This window comes from Brassica rapa, chromosome A04 (assembly GCF_000309985.2).
Source record: "Brassica rapa cultivar Chiifu-401-42 chromosome A04, CAAS_Brap_v3.01, whole genome shotgun sequence".
Lineage (NCBI taxonomy): Eukaryota > Viridiplantae > Streptophyta > Magnoliopsida > Brassicales > Brassicaceae > Brassica > Brassica rapa.
In genome coordinates, this window is record NC_024798.2 from 4932921 (window position 1) to 4949621 (window position 16701).

The following is a 16701-nucleotide window of genomic DNA, read 5'->3' on the forward strand; positions in this document are numbered from 1 at the left end:
TTCCTGCCACTTCTAGCAGCTACCCCCTTTATACTGCAGTTATGTTGGACCGACAATTTTATAATTGAGTTTAATTGTCATTTCAAAAAAGGGAATTCGGCAAAAAAAAACCTTCAACTTTGCACGAATTGCCAAAAGAAACATGAATTTTTGGGCTGACGAAAAAAACACCAAACTTTCATTGACTTTAGAATTAATTAACAATGTTTTCGCTGACTTGCCAATTTAGCACGCCGTCACCAAATTTAACAGAAATATTTGACGTCGTTTATTATTGGCGTTAAGTGAAACGACGTCGTTTTACATGATTTGAAATTAAAAATATGTAGACCCCTGGATTCGAACCCAGGTTGGTTGGTCAAATAGCAAGGTATTTTACCAATGGGCTACTGGCACTTTCAATGTACTTACTAACATGTTTACTTTTATTTGGTACACATTAAATATAAAAAATTCTCTAAAAACTTAATAAGATCTTTAAAATTCCAAAAAAATAAAAAAATCAAAGAAGATTTTTATAAAATTAATTTTGAAATTAAAATTAAAAATAAAATTTTATTATTCTTTTTAAAAAATAAAAACTCTTCCAAAATTTTCTAAAAACTTAAAAAGATCTTTCAAATTCCAAAAAATTGAAAAAATAAAGAAATTTTTTATAAAATTAATTTTGAAATTAAAATAGAAAATAAAATTTTATTTTTTCTTTTCATAAAATAAAAAATCTTCCAAAATTTTCAATTTTTTTAATACATTTTGCTAAAAGTTGAAATTAATTATACACACATAAGAAGTTGATAATTGTAACTTTAATTTTTTGCATTTTATTATAATTTTTTAAAAAATTGGATTTTTTTAACAATGAAAATTTTGGAATTTTTTTGATTTTTTAAAGAAAAAAAAATATTTTAATTTTAATTCAAAATTAATTTTATGAAAATTTTGGAAGATTTTTTTTTATTTTTTTAAGAAAAATAAATTTTATTTTTTTAAAAGAAAAATAAAATTTTATTTTCAATTTTAATTTCAAAATTAATTTTATAAAAAATTTCTTTATTTTTTCAAATTTTTGAAATTTAAAGATCGTTTTAATTTTTTAGAAAATTTTGGAAGAGTTTTTATTTTTTAAAAAGAAAAATAAAATTTTATTTTTAATTTTAATTTCTAAATTAATTTTATGAAAATCTTCTTTATTTTTTTAATTTTTTTGGAATTTTAAAGATCTTATTAAGTTTTTAGAGAATTTTTTATATTTAATATGTACCAAATAAATGTAAACATGTTAGTAAGTACATTAAAAGTTCCACTAGCCCAGTGGTAGAAGACCTTGCCATTTGATCAACCAACTTGGGTTCGAATCAAGGGGTCTACATATTTTTAATGTCAAATATTTCTGTTAAATTTATTGACGGTGTGCTAAATTGGCAAGTCAACGAAAACATCTATCTTATTAAAACTCAAGTACAAAATTGGAGTGTTTGGAGACTTGAATAGGACTTTTAAAAATTTGGAGTGTTTGGAAACATGGATTGCAGTCTTTTAAAAAAAAATATTTTTGTTTGAAAACAAGGATACTAATATTAAGAAAAAAAGTAATGGGCTTATGTTTTTTTAAAAAATTGAAAGTTATCTAGGCCACTTTTAAAATATACCAAAATGGGTCAATCTAATTCCCTAAAATTTTTTTTCTAAACTAACCATAAAACAAAATTTAAACTTTATATACATATTTCAAATCAAAATAATAATTCAAATTTGATTTATATCAAAAATTGATTCAAAAATATACATATATTCAAAAATGGATTTTTACTAAACTATTTTTCAATAACCATTATAAAAAAATATTGTCAATATATATAAGAAAAATATAATACAAAGCCCAATTTGAAATACCAACTCAAATTATGGTTTTCATATTTCATATTAAGTTTTAAAAATATAATATATGTAATTATTTATATGATGGTATGTATAAAATACTATTAATTATATGATTACTTATATGATGGTACATATAAAATACGATTAATTATATGATGATAAAATACGATATATAATAATGACTAGGGATGGGCTTTTGGATACCCATACGGGTTTAGTTCTGATCGGTTTGTATTTTGGGTTTTTGGGGTCAAAGATTTCAGCCTTATTAGAATGTTTCTAAATTTTGGTTTGAGTTCGATTTGGATCTTTGCGGGTTTGGTTTGGGTTTGGATAACTAATTTAAATTATTTTTAAAGTCTTAAATCATTATATATTTTAAATTTCTCAAAATGTATAAATAAAATAATATATTACGTATAAATTTGAATAACATATGTCATAATACTTAAGCTTAACATATCAATTGGCTTGATTTAAAATTTTGGATACGAAATCAATAATTATTTTAAGTATTTTTGGTGATTTGAGTATACTTTAACTATTTCAGATATTTACTTTTGACTATCTATATATATTTTCAAGTATTTAAACCAATTTAAAAGTATCATTTTTGATGTTTTATATACGTTAAATCTAAAAATAATTAATATATATAAGTATATAAATCTATTTTTAGATAAATTCGGATACCCAAATACTTCAGTTCGGATCAGATTCGGTTCTCTAAATAACAAAATTTTGAATAATTAGAATATTTAATCAATTTATGGTTGGGTTTGGTACTATATCTTTGGATCGGTATCGGTTATGTTCCTCGGATTCATTTTTCCAAATCCTAATAATTACATGAAAAACAAATATCAACATATTTTTCAAAATATACACCCGCGCACCTGCGCGGGTCAAAATCTAGTTGTTAATTAATTCTAATGTCAATGAAAGTTTGGTGTTTTTTTAGTCAGCCCAAAAATTCATGTTTCTTTTGGTAATTCGTGCAAAGTTGAGGTTTTTTTTGGCCGAATTCTCTTTCAAAAAATAACTATTGTAATGTTGTGTCTCTTCTTATCCACAGGGGTCCTAGTGCTCGGACATCATGTCTGTATGATACTCTTACGCGTGTTAAACCCCAAAACACATCTTCAGTTGGGTTGTCTTTCTGAAACTGAAACACTCTTATTTAGTGTTCCACTACTAGCAAGTAAGAAGCTAATCACGCCAGCCCAATTATTAAAAAAAGAAGCTAATCTAGTTTCAATTTGTATATCTTTTTTACATATATAATCTAAAGTTATTCGATGATAAAGATGATCATGTGGTTCCAAATGTGGATGATGCTCAAAGCCTCACGCCCTCGTCTTCTTTTGCTTCTGAGGAATAAACCTAACCCCTTTCTCTCTGTTTGTATTACTCATTTGTTAGAAAACATAGAATAGATAAACATCTAAAGATCAAGACGTTCGAAGGCAGAAAATCTAATATACCATGAATCATCTGAGGCCTGGTGTATTTGAACTTTTTTCCCTTTTGCATCCTTCCCCAGCTTCTTCTTCAAAATCCAACTAGCATCAAGCATTTCTTCTAACAAACTCTCTTAACGTAACAGTGACACATGTTCATCTTAATTGAACGCTGATTTTTACCTGCAAGTGATGCTCTCTTTCTCTTAGACCTATGTACCTTACCAAACTGATACGAATACAAAATCTAAAATTGTACTTCAAAAAGAATGAAGTGCTTAAGATTGAAAGATTTTGTGATTCAGATTTTGCTTCAGATTTAAACAAGGGAAGGATGATTACAAGTTGTATTTTTGTATAGTTGGTGGGAATACAATCAGCTTGAGATCATGTTTACAAAGTGTAGTGGCTTTGTCAACGACCAAAGCATTGTATATAGCACTGGTTGAATTTGTCAAAGAAGGAATCTGATTGAGAGACTTAGCGCAAGAACTTGGATTTAAGCAATACACTGTTGAGATATCTGTGATTTGCATTGTGTCTAGCAAATAACAATGTGTATCCCGAAAAGACTAAGTACATCAGTAGAAAGATGCACATTTTTATTTCGAATAATTTTGCTAATATTTTAACTAAGGTAGTTCATGTTAAGAAGTTTGAGGAGGTGGTAGGCTTACTTGGTAAGGAGCAACGTCGTCGTCTGGCAAGACATGGGTTTGCATGATCTAAAGTAGCATATCATGTTCGATTATCAAGGTAGAGTTTATTCGGAGTCGTCAAGGACTTCACCAAGGAATTCATCAAGGATTCCGTCAAGGGCTTCGTCAAAGAATCCGTCAAAGACTTCGTCAAGGAATCCGTCAAGCTTTAGTAATAGAAATAAAAAAAATATTGCATAGTTTTAAGAAAAATATGAAAGTTAAGTAGGAAAAATAAAATATTACTTTCATTGTTTATGGAAGCTAAAAGTATTTTAGAAATATTTTTAGTAAGTTTATGAAAAAGGATAAAAAGTCTTAACTCAACTAGGTTAATGTAATAAACTCCTTTTATATAAGAAGAGCATGTGTGTTATCTTCCATCTACACTAAGCAAGCCGATATGTAAGGTTGAGAGAGAGATAGAGAAGTCTTTAATCTTTGTTGTAATATCATAGTGGATTGACTCTTTGTCATGCCCCCATAGACATAGTCATTCTAGGTGAACTCTAGATAAACATTGGCTTGTGTTTATCTTCTATTTCCGTCCTATTATTCTACTTATCTCTATAATTATGCAAACTTATACTTTCTAACTTATGTTGACGACTTCTTCAAAGAATGTGTTAGTGTATTTGATTCTGGTGCTAAATCAAACTGATTTTCTATCCAGGAACAAAACAAAAATTCAAAAACAAAAATCTAATATCACCATTCGTGTTAAAAAAACTAAAATCTACTGGAAAACCATAAACCAAAATTCAAAAACTTAAAACCAAAAGGTAAAAAACAAAAAAAGCAAAATCTAAAAAACTGTGTATCCAATCAGAGACTTGACGAGAAAAAAATAAACCATGTAGGACAAGCTTCGTGTAAAGCTATTGTCTGGTTCAAATCAATTTTTTTTATAAACCGAACTGGCAACCAACTGGAAAATTTTTGGATCATAGGTCAATATAGTTTGGCCGGATTCAGTTGGGTTCAACAACATTAAATTAAATTATATTTTAAATAATATACATATTCTTTAAAAAATATCATATCAAATAAAATATTTCAGTAACCAATTATTAAAAAAAAAACTGAAATGTAATAAAATAATTTAATATTTTAAATCTATAATAATATGAAAAAAAACACATTTAAACATTGTTCTCGAGGTCTTCATCACTCTAAATCTTATTCACCGTTAAAACAAATCATGTAAACTAAGTTTTTATTTGTTAGTGTGAGAAGCAAGAATAAGTACAATGGTTTGTACTTTTATACATATTTGGAATTTCATGAACGTTAATGTTTTAATTATTAAAGTTTTCAACGCAAGTGGTAATGTAATATATAAACAAAATGAGAAGTAGACATAACTAATACCTTGACGTGAAGATTTATGTGTTTGAGTCTTGTGATTTGTGAGTTGTAGAGACGGCAAAAGAAGAAAAAGAATTACAGCATTGATTTATTAATTTTTTACAAACTCTATGTTTAAGAAAAGTTAATTATTTCATTAGTTTACATACAACTCCGGGTTTGATTGGTTCTGTCACCGGTTACCAGGATTTAACGGTTTAGTAGGGATTTTTAACCGGTTCAAATGTATTTTGCTATTCATCCAACTGGACTGGTTTATGGTTCGCAGTTTAATTCGGTCCGATCCAGGTTTAAAAACACTCGTTCAAATGGTGTTTTGTTAGGTCTCACACAAGATTTTATTTTTGTAAATAACATTAACAAAACGACGCCGTGGCTTTCTTCTTTCCTTAACTCGTTGTTGGTCAGAAGCTGAAGAACCTGCGACGGCGAAAGAGACGGAAGCGAGAATCTCCGATAAGCCATGAATGCTCCGGACCGATACGAGCGATTCGTCGTTCCTGAAGGCACCAAAAAGTATTTGCACTCGAAAGCTTGCTCTGAATCTTTCATCCTTTTGGCTGTAATTGCTGCGCTAGCTAAAACCCTGTCGATTCGATTTTGCTAGGGTTTCTTATGAGAGGGACACGAAGATCATCAATGCTGCTTCCTTCACGATTGAGAGAGAAGACCATACCATTGGCAACATCGTCCGCATGTACGATTCATTACACTTCTTTGCTTTTTCAGAAGAAGAAACCCTAATTTTTTGCAGCTATTCTTCCGAATAGGCAACTTCACCGCGACGAGAATGTTTTGTTTGCTGGGTACCAACTTCCTCATCCTCTCAAGTACAAGATCATAGTCAGGGTATGTTCAATTTTGCTCTGAATTGGAACTTGGAAGGAACACCACTGTCCTCTGTGTACTGTTTTCTCACTTCATTGACTGATCTTAAGGATTCAAATTAACTGTTGATTAAGAATACATAAAAAATATCTTTGATCCTGTTGCTTTAAGTGTGAAACTAGATTTTGATCCGCGCAACCGCGCGGGTGTTTGTTTTTACTTTTTTTTATACATAAATTATTATTTTTAAACATTAGTGATATTTTTTTTAACATTAATCATATACTTAAATGTTTATATAACTATTTCAAATATAATAATTTTATAATTTACATGTTATAATTAATCATTTGGTTAAAACCGTATGTATTTTCACTTCTTATTATATATTTATCTTATTGTATTTGCATTTAATTATTAAGCAAATTATTATATTCATGAGAAAACATATTTGAAAATTATTTTGTATTTAATTTATTCTAAATTCTGATCCGTTTTTCAAAGATGTATTTCTTTTTACTAATATTTTTTATACTTATTTATTTTAGATAATATATTATTGTATATACGAAAGTCTAAGATATGTTAATTTTTAGACATATATTATAAGGTTTGTTAATTTTAAGCCGTTCTATCATCATATTATATTTTTAAAATATATAATTTATATTTATGAAAATAAAATTTATAAATTTATCAATTGAATATACTTTTATCATATTTATTTAAGTATAATAATTGTATTTTAACATGATCATGACTATAAAGTGGATAAAATAGGATATGATTTATTTATTTTTCATTTTATAAACGATAACTTAAAATATATTAAATTATTGTTAAAATACTTTTACACAGATTTATTAGAATTTTTAAATATAATATATTAATATATATTATATTTAAAATGAAAATATATTATGATTAAAGTAGTTACAAAGATTTTATATTATAAGCTTTAAAGAAATACATGTTAATTTTTATACATGTATTATATATTTTGCTTAATCCATCTTACCAACATATTAGATTTTATTTTTGAACATAAATATTTTATACTTATGAAAATAAAATTTATAAAATTTATAAATTTAATACAATTTTATTATACTTTGCTCAATATAATAATTTTCTTTTAATATGATTGATTATAATTATATAATATATAAAATATTACAGAATTTTTTATTTTTTATTTTATAAATGATTACTGAATTTATTAATGTATAATAATATTTCAAACTAATTTCGAAATTAATGAAAAATATTTAAATATAATTTCGAAAATGAAGATCTTGTAAAAATCTTTTAAAACAGATTTGTTAGATTTTTAAAATAAATATATTTATATTTTAAATAAAAAGATATCAAAAGATATTATGATTAAAGTATTTTAAAGATTCTATGTATTATTATTCTTAATAAAATACATTTAATAAGATTTCTAAGTGATGGTCCAAATTAAAAAAAAATCACACATGAAAGAAGTCATGACTTCTCTTTTAATATATAAGATTGGCTTTGTTTGCAGATTCACACCACAAGCCAGTCTTCCCCGATGCAAGCATACAATCAGGCTATCAATGACCTTGACAAGGAGCTTGACTTTCTCAAGAGCCAATTTGAGGTACCAACGACCCTCTCTCTCTCTCTCTCTCTCTCTCTCCAGAGTCCTGGTTGGATCTAATTGTATGAAACCCATTTGGTCGGAAAGTATGATTATATATGTTTCTTTAATCCTGGAGTCTGTTTCTTTGGGATTATCTGTTTATTATAATCTACTTGTTTGTTAGCTAGTGGAAAATCAAATACTCTTGAATACATTCATACTCTTGACCTTACGCCTCTGTGCTTCTGTGTTATCAGGCAGAGGTGGCCAGGTTCTCGACTCCCTACTAAGGAGCTCAGAGTTCGCCATCGGCACTTTGGAATCACATTTTCCTTACTCTAAGCACCAACCTGAAGACTTATAATGAGCTTGTTGCTACTTAGCTTTTCTAATTTAGCAACAAATTTTCATGTTACTTGTTGTAACTCTATGTTTTGGACACCATTTCCGGCTGCTAGAAGTACTATTTGTATTACCTTGTCTTATTTTCATCTTATCTACAAAAACCTTTTATTGTACAGAGTCTTTTTAATAGCTGTGGCCTATGCTTCCAAGGTACTAAGTTGGTGCATTTGAACAGATATTCACAGGATGGTGAAATCATCATGAAGCCCTTCTAGCTGACCTCTTGTACGCTGCTGCTGGATAATCAACATCGATGTGTTGTGGGAGAAATCTGAACCCGAAAGAACATCACCTATGGGACCAAGCTCTGGACATTGCTGCCAGTCGTTGAGACCAGTGGTTAATGCGCTGCTAGCCCTTCCTCCTCCTCTTCCAACAATCACCAGCCCATACTCTCCGTCCAATGATTTAAGTGCCGTGAAAGTCTCTGAAGAGTTTGTGAGGTGCTTCTCCATGTAAGAAACTCCTCCTCCACCAGCTATATATCTTTCGTAGAACTCGGCAAAACACTCGTCATCAAGCTTCATTTCCTCCTCTTGCTCTACCACACTCGCTCTGTTCAAGATGCTGCTGCGTTTCTGAGCGTTCTGAGAGCTCTTGTCTTCTAAGAAACGTATCACGCTTAGCTTTACAGCAGGGTGTCGAGCCACTTGTGCAGCAAAGGCTAGTGCCTCTCGGCAGTCTCCACCACCTATGAATATAATAGCAATGTCCATGGATGCTCCGGGTCTCCACGCCTCTTCTGTTTGCCCGAACGACCTATCCACGAGAATTCCTATCGAACACGGTGCGTTCTTCAGAATCTGCACACGCAAAAGCGAAAATCACGTCCTCACTCTGAATAGTACTTGGAAGAATATGTTTACCTTTCGGTTCACATGACGGAACCCGGCATTGCCAGAGTCAAGAGTGCCATCAGGATTTCTGCTTTTATGGAATGGTAGAATTATAATGGAAACCATAAGTTCATCAGCCAATCCGCAGATGTCGTGTGCCATGGTCATAAACGTTGACAATGCTAGCATCCGCCGCACTGTCACACCTTGTCCACTGCGGAGCTCCCCATACCCATTCACAGCCGCGGTTATACTCTCCCGCATCTCTGTCACCGACCTGTCTGTTATCGTCACTGACTCATTACTCTGACCCCCTCCACCGCCCTTTTTCAGTGTGGCGGCAATCTCATCGGTCAGCTCCACCATGTCAGTTGCGTAGAATATGGACCCTGGCTCACGTCCTCCATGGCAGATCTCCATAAGGTTGAGAGTGGAACCAATGTTATGAGGACCATGAAGACCGATCAAAACTCGAAGCTCAGTTGTTGGATCGAGCCACTGAAGCGCCATGATGTGCACAGGCACTCGCTTTCTGGCGCGTTTAATAATGTCCATGACCACGAATGGAGAGTAGACCACTGTGAGGACAATGACGAAGATGATCATTGCACCTGTCGTATTTTTCACTCTGTTTGTCTGCATTTCATCGAATCAAAGAGAGGGTAAAAGATCTTGTTTTAAAGAATATCTGAAGGAAAAAAAGAGAGGTACCCGAATGGCTAAGGCGGCCAAGTAGACATGAAAATGGCCTTTGGTGGTCAAAAGCAGTCCAAGAGATGCGGTTTCCGGAACATGATATCCGAGTATTACACCACACAAGACTGTTCCAATGACTTTTCCGATTATGACAGTGGCAAGAAGGGCAAAGAATCTTGCGTACGCCATTTTATCTCCTATGTCAAAGTTTCTCATGTGGATAATGAATCCCACCCAGAAGAAAAAGATAGGGTAGAAGACCGTGCTGAGCAAGTAGTTGATTTTGTTAATGATCCATTTTGACATTCTTCCTTGGTTTGGAAGGAAGAGACCGGCCGTGAAGGCGCTGAGAATCGGATTGTACATTGATTGAGGTGGCCAAGTTGGGAAACTGCAGATGAAGACGACAAATGCTAGGGACATAACGAGGTGAGAGCCTTTAAGTGGTTTGCCTTCAGGGTTCTCGTTGTTGACCCAATTAAGAAAGATGGGGGATACAATGGAAGTGAAAGTGACTTGAGCAAGGAAGAGGCAAAACATGAGGAGGGCTCTGAAGAATCTCTGGAGAGGACGAGGGAGAGGTTTCTCTGTAGGGAAGAAAATGAATCCGATGCAATAAAACAAGGTTGAGATCATATCAGTGTGGACACCTGCGGCTGATGCGAGCTTTCCGAGATCGGATTTTCTGATTTTGAGATTGGAGATGACACGGGTGAGGATAGGTGAGCCGGTGCTTGAGGCCATGAGGGCAAGAGCGAGGGAGAAAATGAAAGGAGCAGTTTTGGTGTAATGGAGGAAAGGTGTTGTGAAAAAGGCGAGGACAAAGGTTGTGAGGATGCTTGTGTATGCTATGAATGCGTCTTTTGTTGGTGGTCTGAGAAGGACGCTTGGATTCATCTCTAGACCCATCACGAACATATGGCAGATCATTCCGAACTCGATAATGTTGTTGAGAGTAGTCGAGTAAGGCCCCGAGAATGCCTCTCGAAACTTGGGAAGATTACCTAGAATCAGTCCTATCTGATGCACACAACAAGGTGGATTAGTTATGGAAACCATCAGAAGAGGAAAGAAAGAGAAGAAGAGGTTGACATACAGCAAAATCGGTGGTGAGGTAAGGTTGGCCTAAAGGCTTCATGGCATGATGGAGGAGAGTTCGGATGACGAATATAGCGATGAATCCAAGAACCTTCAAAGCCTCTTCAGGCTTGTCTAGGTTAAGGTACCATTTGTCTCCGCATACGCTTTTCGTTGCAGTTGTATTCATCTTCTCTCTATGTTGTCTTATTTGTTGTTCTTATAGTATTGTTGGATTAATTGTTTCTTGGGGAGGAAGAAAGCTTTTTGATTTGTTGCTTTTCTTTCTTGTCTTTTGATTTAGGGCCTTGAGAATGGGAGGAAGTGATTGTTTATATTCAGAAATTGGCGGAGACGCTTGTGGATTCCTTCATTCACGTTCCTTCTCTCTCCCACTCATCATAGTCAACATCCTAGTCCATGAAACAAACAAGAAAAGGTCAGGCAAATGTCACATACGTAATTAATTAAATCCTGCTAACGATATAGTAATCTTTATATAAAATCAAACATAAAAATGTATTACAAAACCATTCAGTATTGATTGAGAAATACTTATACAGAAGATTAGTTTTTGTTCTATCTACCAATTTTATTCCAAAAATAGTGAAGTATATTATGTTGAAAATTGTTTAATCACAAGCAATACAGCCCAAATTCAGAAGTTTCTTTCTAGAAGGTTTGTTTTGACTATAACACTTCTCCCTTCTGAGTCAGGTACTACTGGATCGAAACTTGAATTGGAAAACAATGAATGAACCTCTGGAGCATTAAAGTCTTAACTCTTGGTAAATAACTTTCTCTCCTTTCTTGTTGGTGCCATTTATTGATTCATTCATTCTCTGAATATAGATTACTTCACCTTGTTTAATTTCAGAAGCTGCTCCTGCTAGCCAGAAATATTTGTCCAGCTTCGCTTTTCTGTTTCTTCAAAACAAAATCTAAGTATTTTTTTCTTTCCCATGCTTTCTTATAGTATTATGTTGAAAATTGTTTATAGTGGTGTGGTGTGCTTCCGGCCTCAACTCAATTATAAAATATATCGGCCACATAAATGTACATATTCTCCAATAGGTCAAGTGGTAAAGCTGTGAATTATTGCAGAGGAGGTGGAGAGTTCGATTCATCATATTTACATTCTTTAATTTTTTTCACTTTTTATAGAAATTAAATAGAAATAGGCCATATTTTTAGATTTGGTTCCAGCCCAATAATAACTAGGACCGGCTCTGACTGCATGTATTGTGATCTGCTGGAGAAAACAACTTCCTTTTAAAGTATTTATAGTGACTACTTTATGTTCCTACTGCATCATTTGGCTTCAGGGTGAGCCTTCTCAAGACGGTAGTGTTCCCCCTAAAGCTGATAGTGAAATGGAAGTCCTGGATGAGAAAGTCAGTAAGCAGATCTTAAAGGAAAGTCACGATTCCAAGCCATCCAAGTACTTGACAATGGACATGCTTGGTAAGTACCCTTGGCTCTCATGCTCTTATTGGTTTATATTCTTTTGTGGTGGAATGTACTTACAATGTTACCACTTGTTCGGGATTCTCCATCTGACCAATACTGCATTGGATCATGGTGCACTATAGGGCATTGAGGATACATGGCAAGAACAGGAACCTATTGAAATGGTTCTAGGAAAAGGTATGTGGCTATCCATTATGTACTCTAAACATCCCTCTCGTTGTGGTGGATGCATCATCATTGGTAGATTGCAAGACTTAGAAAAAAAAAGGCCGGTTTGGCCATCCGTGTTTCTAGCTTTAACAAATTCAACTATAAGAGACCAAATTAAAAGGTCAACTTTCAGTTCTTCAATGTTTGCAATTAATTTGAGAGGAATGGAGCTTGGTAATCTTATAAATGATGTGCAGAATATATACATAACATAATTGTGACTTGAGGGGCAGAAGGAAGTATCTATCTTAGCTAAGCTAAACTACCATGAGGGATTGGGGAGGGCGACATGGGTCCAGGAGAAGTAAGCACATACCATTAGTTGAGATATATAGACATAAACTGCAAAAGAAAGACTCATAAGCATCAGATCCTTCATGTCTCCTTTCTTCTCTGGCTTCAGATTCTTCCCAATCTTCCCAGCCTCTGAAATCATCCATATCACTGTTCTCTGGATCACTCCTCCACTCTCTTCCGGTGATTTCTGCTGCCGACAAGACACCACAGTCAGAGACCTGACGCTGTGTCTTGCTGTACGGTGGTTGTGGTGTGCGCAGAGTGGGTGGTAGAAGGTGGAGAGAGCCGCCATGAGAAAAGATGATGAATAGAATAACAGTTGACGAAAGTTTTTGTTTTGGGGAATCAAAATATGAGCAAAAAAATATCTGAATATCTTGGTAGGATGAGGACAACGAATGAGTAGATAGACCAAAACGTAACACACAAACACATAGAGAGTCACACACACATAATCAACAACACATCATGGTGACTTTGTGAGATCAATGATGACTCAAGTGGATAAGAAGAGCATAATTTTTTTTTTTTTGACAGCAGATAGCAATAATCAATTTGTCCACGTGTCCCAATTAGCTGACGTCATATTTTGCCTTTTCTTTTTTTATTGTCATTCTTCTTCATCGTCCTCCTCAGAAAATTTCTGATTGTGGTTTGTTTCAGAGATGTTCTCTTCCTCCACTCTCCTCTATTCTCTCTCTCTCTTCCTCTCCCTCTCACTCCTCTTCTTCCTCTCTTCCTCCCGCAACAACCTCCTCTCCACCGCCGATGAACTCGACGACCTCTCCCTCTTCCACCGCGCCGCCCTCTCCTCCTCCAACACCCGCCGTCTCATCTCCCTCTCACAGACCCCTCCTCCTCCAAAAATCGCGTTCCTCTTCCTAACAAACTCCGATCTAACCTTCCTACCTCTCTGGGAAACCTTCTTCCAAGGCCACGAGCATCTCTACAACGCTTACATCCACGCGGATCCATCCTCCGCAATCTCCCCACTCCTCTCCTCCTCAATCAACGCCAAATTCATCCCGGCGAAGAGAACCGCACGCGCCTCCCCGTCGCTAATCTCCGCGGAACGGCGACTGATAGCACGCGCCATCCTCGACGATCCAAACAACCTCTACTTCGCTCTCGTCTCGCAGCACTGCATCCCTCTCCACTCCTTCGCTTACATCCACAGCCACCTCTCCAAATCTCACCAAAGCTTCATCGAGATCCTCTCCGACGAGCCTTTCCTCCCGCAACGGTACAACGCGCGTGGAGACGACGCGATGATGCCTGAGATCCCCTACCAAGACTTCCGCGTGGGGTCTCAGTTCTTCGTTCTGGCGAAACGTCACGCTTTGATGGTCATTCAGGAGAGGAAGCTGTGGAGGAAGTTTAGGTTGCCGTGCGTTGATGCGGAGTCTTGCTACCCTGAAGAACATTATTTTCCGACGCTCTTGTCTCTCGAGGATCCTGAAGGATGTAGCCGGTTTACACTCACACGTGTTAACTGGACCGGTAGTGTCAGCGGTCATCCTCACACGTACCGTGCGTTGGAGGTGTCACCTCAGCTGATTCATAGGTTGAGGAGATCTAACTCGAGTTTGGACTACTTCTTCGCGAGAAAATTCTCGGCGGAGTCGTTGCAGCCGTTGATGGAAATAGCAGATGATGTGATCTTCAGGGATTGAATCAGTCAAAAGTAAATTAGGTTAACACTGAATCTGATTGGAATATTTGCCAACATTTAGAAGAATGATTTGAGAATTGAGTCTTATCATCTTGTGTGTGTGTTTCAGGTTTTAGGAAGAAGTTTGTTGTTGGCCCTCTTCGAAGAAGAGTAGCAAATAAAGGTGAAACTCGTGTGTGTGTGTAATGTTTCAAACCACCCTATATATAAGTGAAAAGGGTGTGTGTGTTGTTATAATGTCTTAGGGAAATTTAGATGGAAATTGGGTGTAGAATGAAAATTGTAAATAGACCCCCAATGTAAGTAAAAGCTATTATGAAGTTGGTCAAATCGCCTTTGTTTTTATTTTCAGCTCCTTTCACACGGGAGAGAGAGTGTGAATGGCAAAAAGGCATTCCCTCTCTTTCGTTTCGAAAATGTGTGAATGCCAAAACAATATTTTGTTATATGAACATGAAGATGATTTATGTAGCCTTGCATTCCTCTCCCTCCAAAGTTCATAAACAGGATCGCTCAACAAAAGTAATGATATTTTTAGGCTTTGACTTTTTTTTTTTTTGGTAAAATGTTAAATTATTATACCAATTTTCGAATTTGAGACAGACGTTACACAGTAAACAGGTAGCAGAATGCGGAAACGAAACTAAACAAAGAGACCTAAGCGGAAAGAGACAAACTAGAAGATAGCCGGACAAAGTCTAAGAACCCGATTTGTTACGAGTCAAGCTCGAACCTTGCAAACCGAGACCGCTCGAGATCGAGAGTCGGGCACCGCGAGCTACCGAGAGAAAGGCGTCCTCAAACCTTGATGCTACGGTTCCTACAGCTTCCGACCGCTCCGCCGAAACCAAGACCCAGAAGAAGAATCCGAACACAAACAAAACTCAATTCACCCGACAGCTGAACTTCCGACGGCACGAGAGAGAACCACCAAGCGACGATGTCGTCGTTTGTCAAGCCGTCTTGAAGATTGCCGCCTCCATTCCAACTCGACATGACCGTTGCACCCATTGAACCGAAACCCCATATAGAAATAGCGAACCGAAAGGCGGCTAACTCTCCGAAAGATCAACCGCAGTAGAACGAGCCGTCCGAGAGACCAACAACTTCACAAGAACAAGAACAAGAACAGAGTCCAAACCACCACACGAGCTCATCCAAGAGCCGCAACTACCTTATTTGAAGAGAGGGAGCGAGGAGGACTTAGGTCACGGCTCAGACCAAACCGGAACCACCGGGAAACTGTCATAAAGGACAGAAAATATAGACCCCAACTGAACAACACGCAAGCTGCCACCACCACGCGCCGACGTGACCACCGCACGTTACCACAAGAGCTCATCGGAGACAGAGACCATCACCAGAAGAGCCCACGCGCGCTTACAGGAGACCACCTGTAAAAGAAGAGAGACCGAGCTCCAGATCCGCGCTATCTGAAGCCTTACCAAACCCATACCGCAGAGCCCCACCGCACGCCAGAGGACAGAAGCTCACCAAGCAGGGACAAGGTTCTCTGCAACCCCCACGCAACACCACTCTCACTCAACACGCAACGAAGGGAAATAAAAAACCAAACCGGACAGAGGCACTACAAGAGACCAGAACAGAGCTAAGGAGAAGCAAGACACCGTCCTCGAGTGATAAACTCTCCAGATCTGACCATGGACCAAGTGAAAACTCTGGATCTAAAACGGGTTGGACCTTCGCCGAACGCCAAGAGCCGCAGAAGGAAAACAGGGGGGAACAACGAAGAAGACACAGAGCAGAAGAAGAAGAAACAAACAAGGCCCGGCGGCCGCCTGAGAGACACGGCGGCGACCGCCGGAGGGCGGTGGAGTAGCGGTGGTAACCTAGGCGAGGTAGAGAGATGGGAGAGAGATTTTAATTTTAGAGAGAGAGAGACTCCTCAGAAGTTCTTTAGGCTTTGACTTTACTTGCATTGTTTTGCAAATCAATTTTTGATAGATCATTCATTATTCTACTAACTACTGCATAAGTATATATCAAACATGCTTAGTTTATTTCTTTTCTGAATATATAATCAAAAAGATACATGTATCATATGGACATAGGTAACCAAAGTTGATGTTAAAAAAATGGCAAGTCTTAGCATTTGTTAGGTTTTTGTCACAAAAAATAGTTTAAAAAAAAATGATCAAAATAGTTTTTTTTTTTAATTTTTAATTTCTTTTAA

At 35.7% G+C, this 16701-nt stretch overlaps 4 protein-coding genes across 5 annotated transcripts; 2 read left to right on the forward strand and 2 right to left on the reverse strand.

Moving 5' to 3' along the window:
* Positions 1 to 5689: 5689 nt before the first annotated feature.
* LOC103863497 (DNA-directed RNA polymerases II, IV and V subunit 11) lies at positions 5690 to 8362 on the forward strand. Its single transcript, XM_009141241.3, has 5 exons — positions 5690 to 5923; positions 6015 to 6104; positions 6178 to 6256; positions 7767 to 7862; positions 8102 to 8362. The coding sequence occupies exons 1-5, from the start codon at positions 5871 to 5873 to the stop codon at positions 8132 to 8134; spliced, it is 351 nt and encodes a 116-aa protein (XP_009139489.1). The 5' UTR covers positions 5690 to 5870; the 3' UTR covers positions 8135 to 8362.
* On the reverse strand, positions 8301 to 11048 carry LOC103863496 (cation/H(+) antiporter 28). Its single transcript, XM_009141240.3, has 4 exons — positions 10878 to 11048; positions 9797 to 10801; positions 9116 to 9721; positions 8301 to 9052 (listed from the first exon to the last, which is right to left on the reverse strand). Exons 1-4 carry the CDS (start codon positions 11046 to 11048, stop codon positions 8429 to 8431), a joined length of 2406 nt encoding a protein of 801 aa, XP_009139488.1. The 3' UTR covers positions 8301 to 8428.
* Positions 11049 to 12692: 1644 nt separating this feature from the next.
* LOC103863495 lies at positions 12693 to 13184 on the reverse strand. Its single transcript, XM_009141239.3, has one exon. The coding sequence runs from the start codon at positions 13125 to 13127 to the stop codon at positions 12801 to 12803; it is 327 nt and encodes a 108-aa protein (XP_009139487.1). The 5' UTR covers positions 13128 to 13184; the 3' UTR covers positions 12693 to 12800.
* A 263-nt stretch (positions 13185 to 13447) lies between these two features.
* LOC103863493 (glycosyltransferase BC10) lies at positions 13448 to 14953 on the forward strand. 2 transcript variants are annotated; one of them, XM_009141236.3, is made up of 2 exons: positions 13448 to 14528; positions 14617 to 14953. In XM_009141236.3, the coding sequence occupies exon 1, from the start codon at positions 13501 to 13503 to the stop codon at positions 14506 to 14508; it is 1008 nt and encodes a 335-aa protein (XP_009139484.2). In that variant the 5' UTR covers positions 13448 to 13500; the 3' UTR covers positions 14509 to 14528; positions 14617 to 14953. The 2 variants fall into 2 exon arrangements, with proteins under 2 accessions (XP_009139484.2, XP_009139485.2); XM_009141237.3 differs by having other exon boundaries at positions 13448 to 14519.
* The last annotated feature ends 1748 nt before the right edge of the window (positions 14954 to 16701 follow it).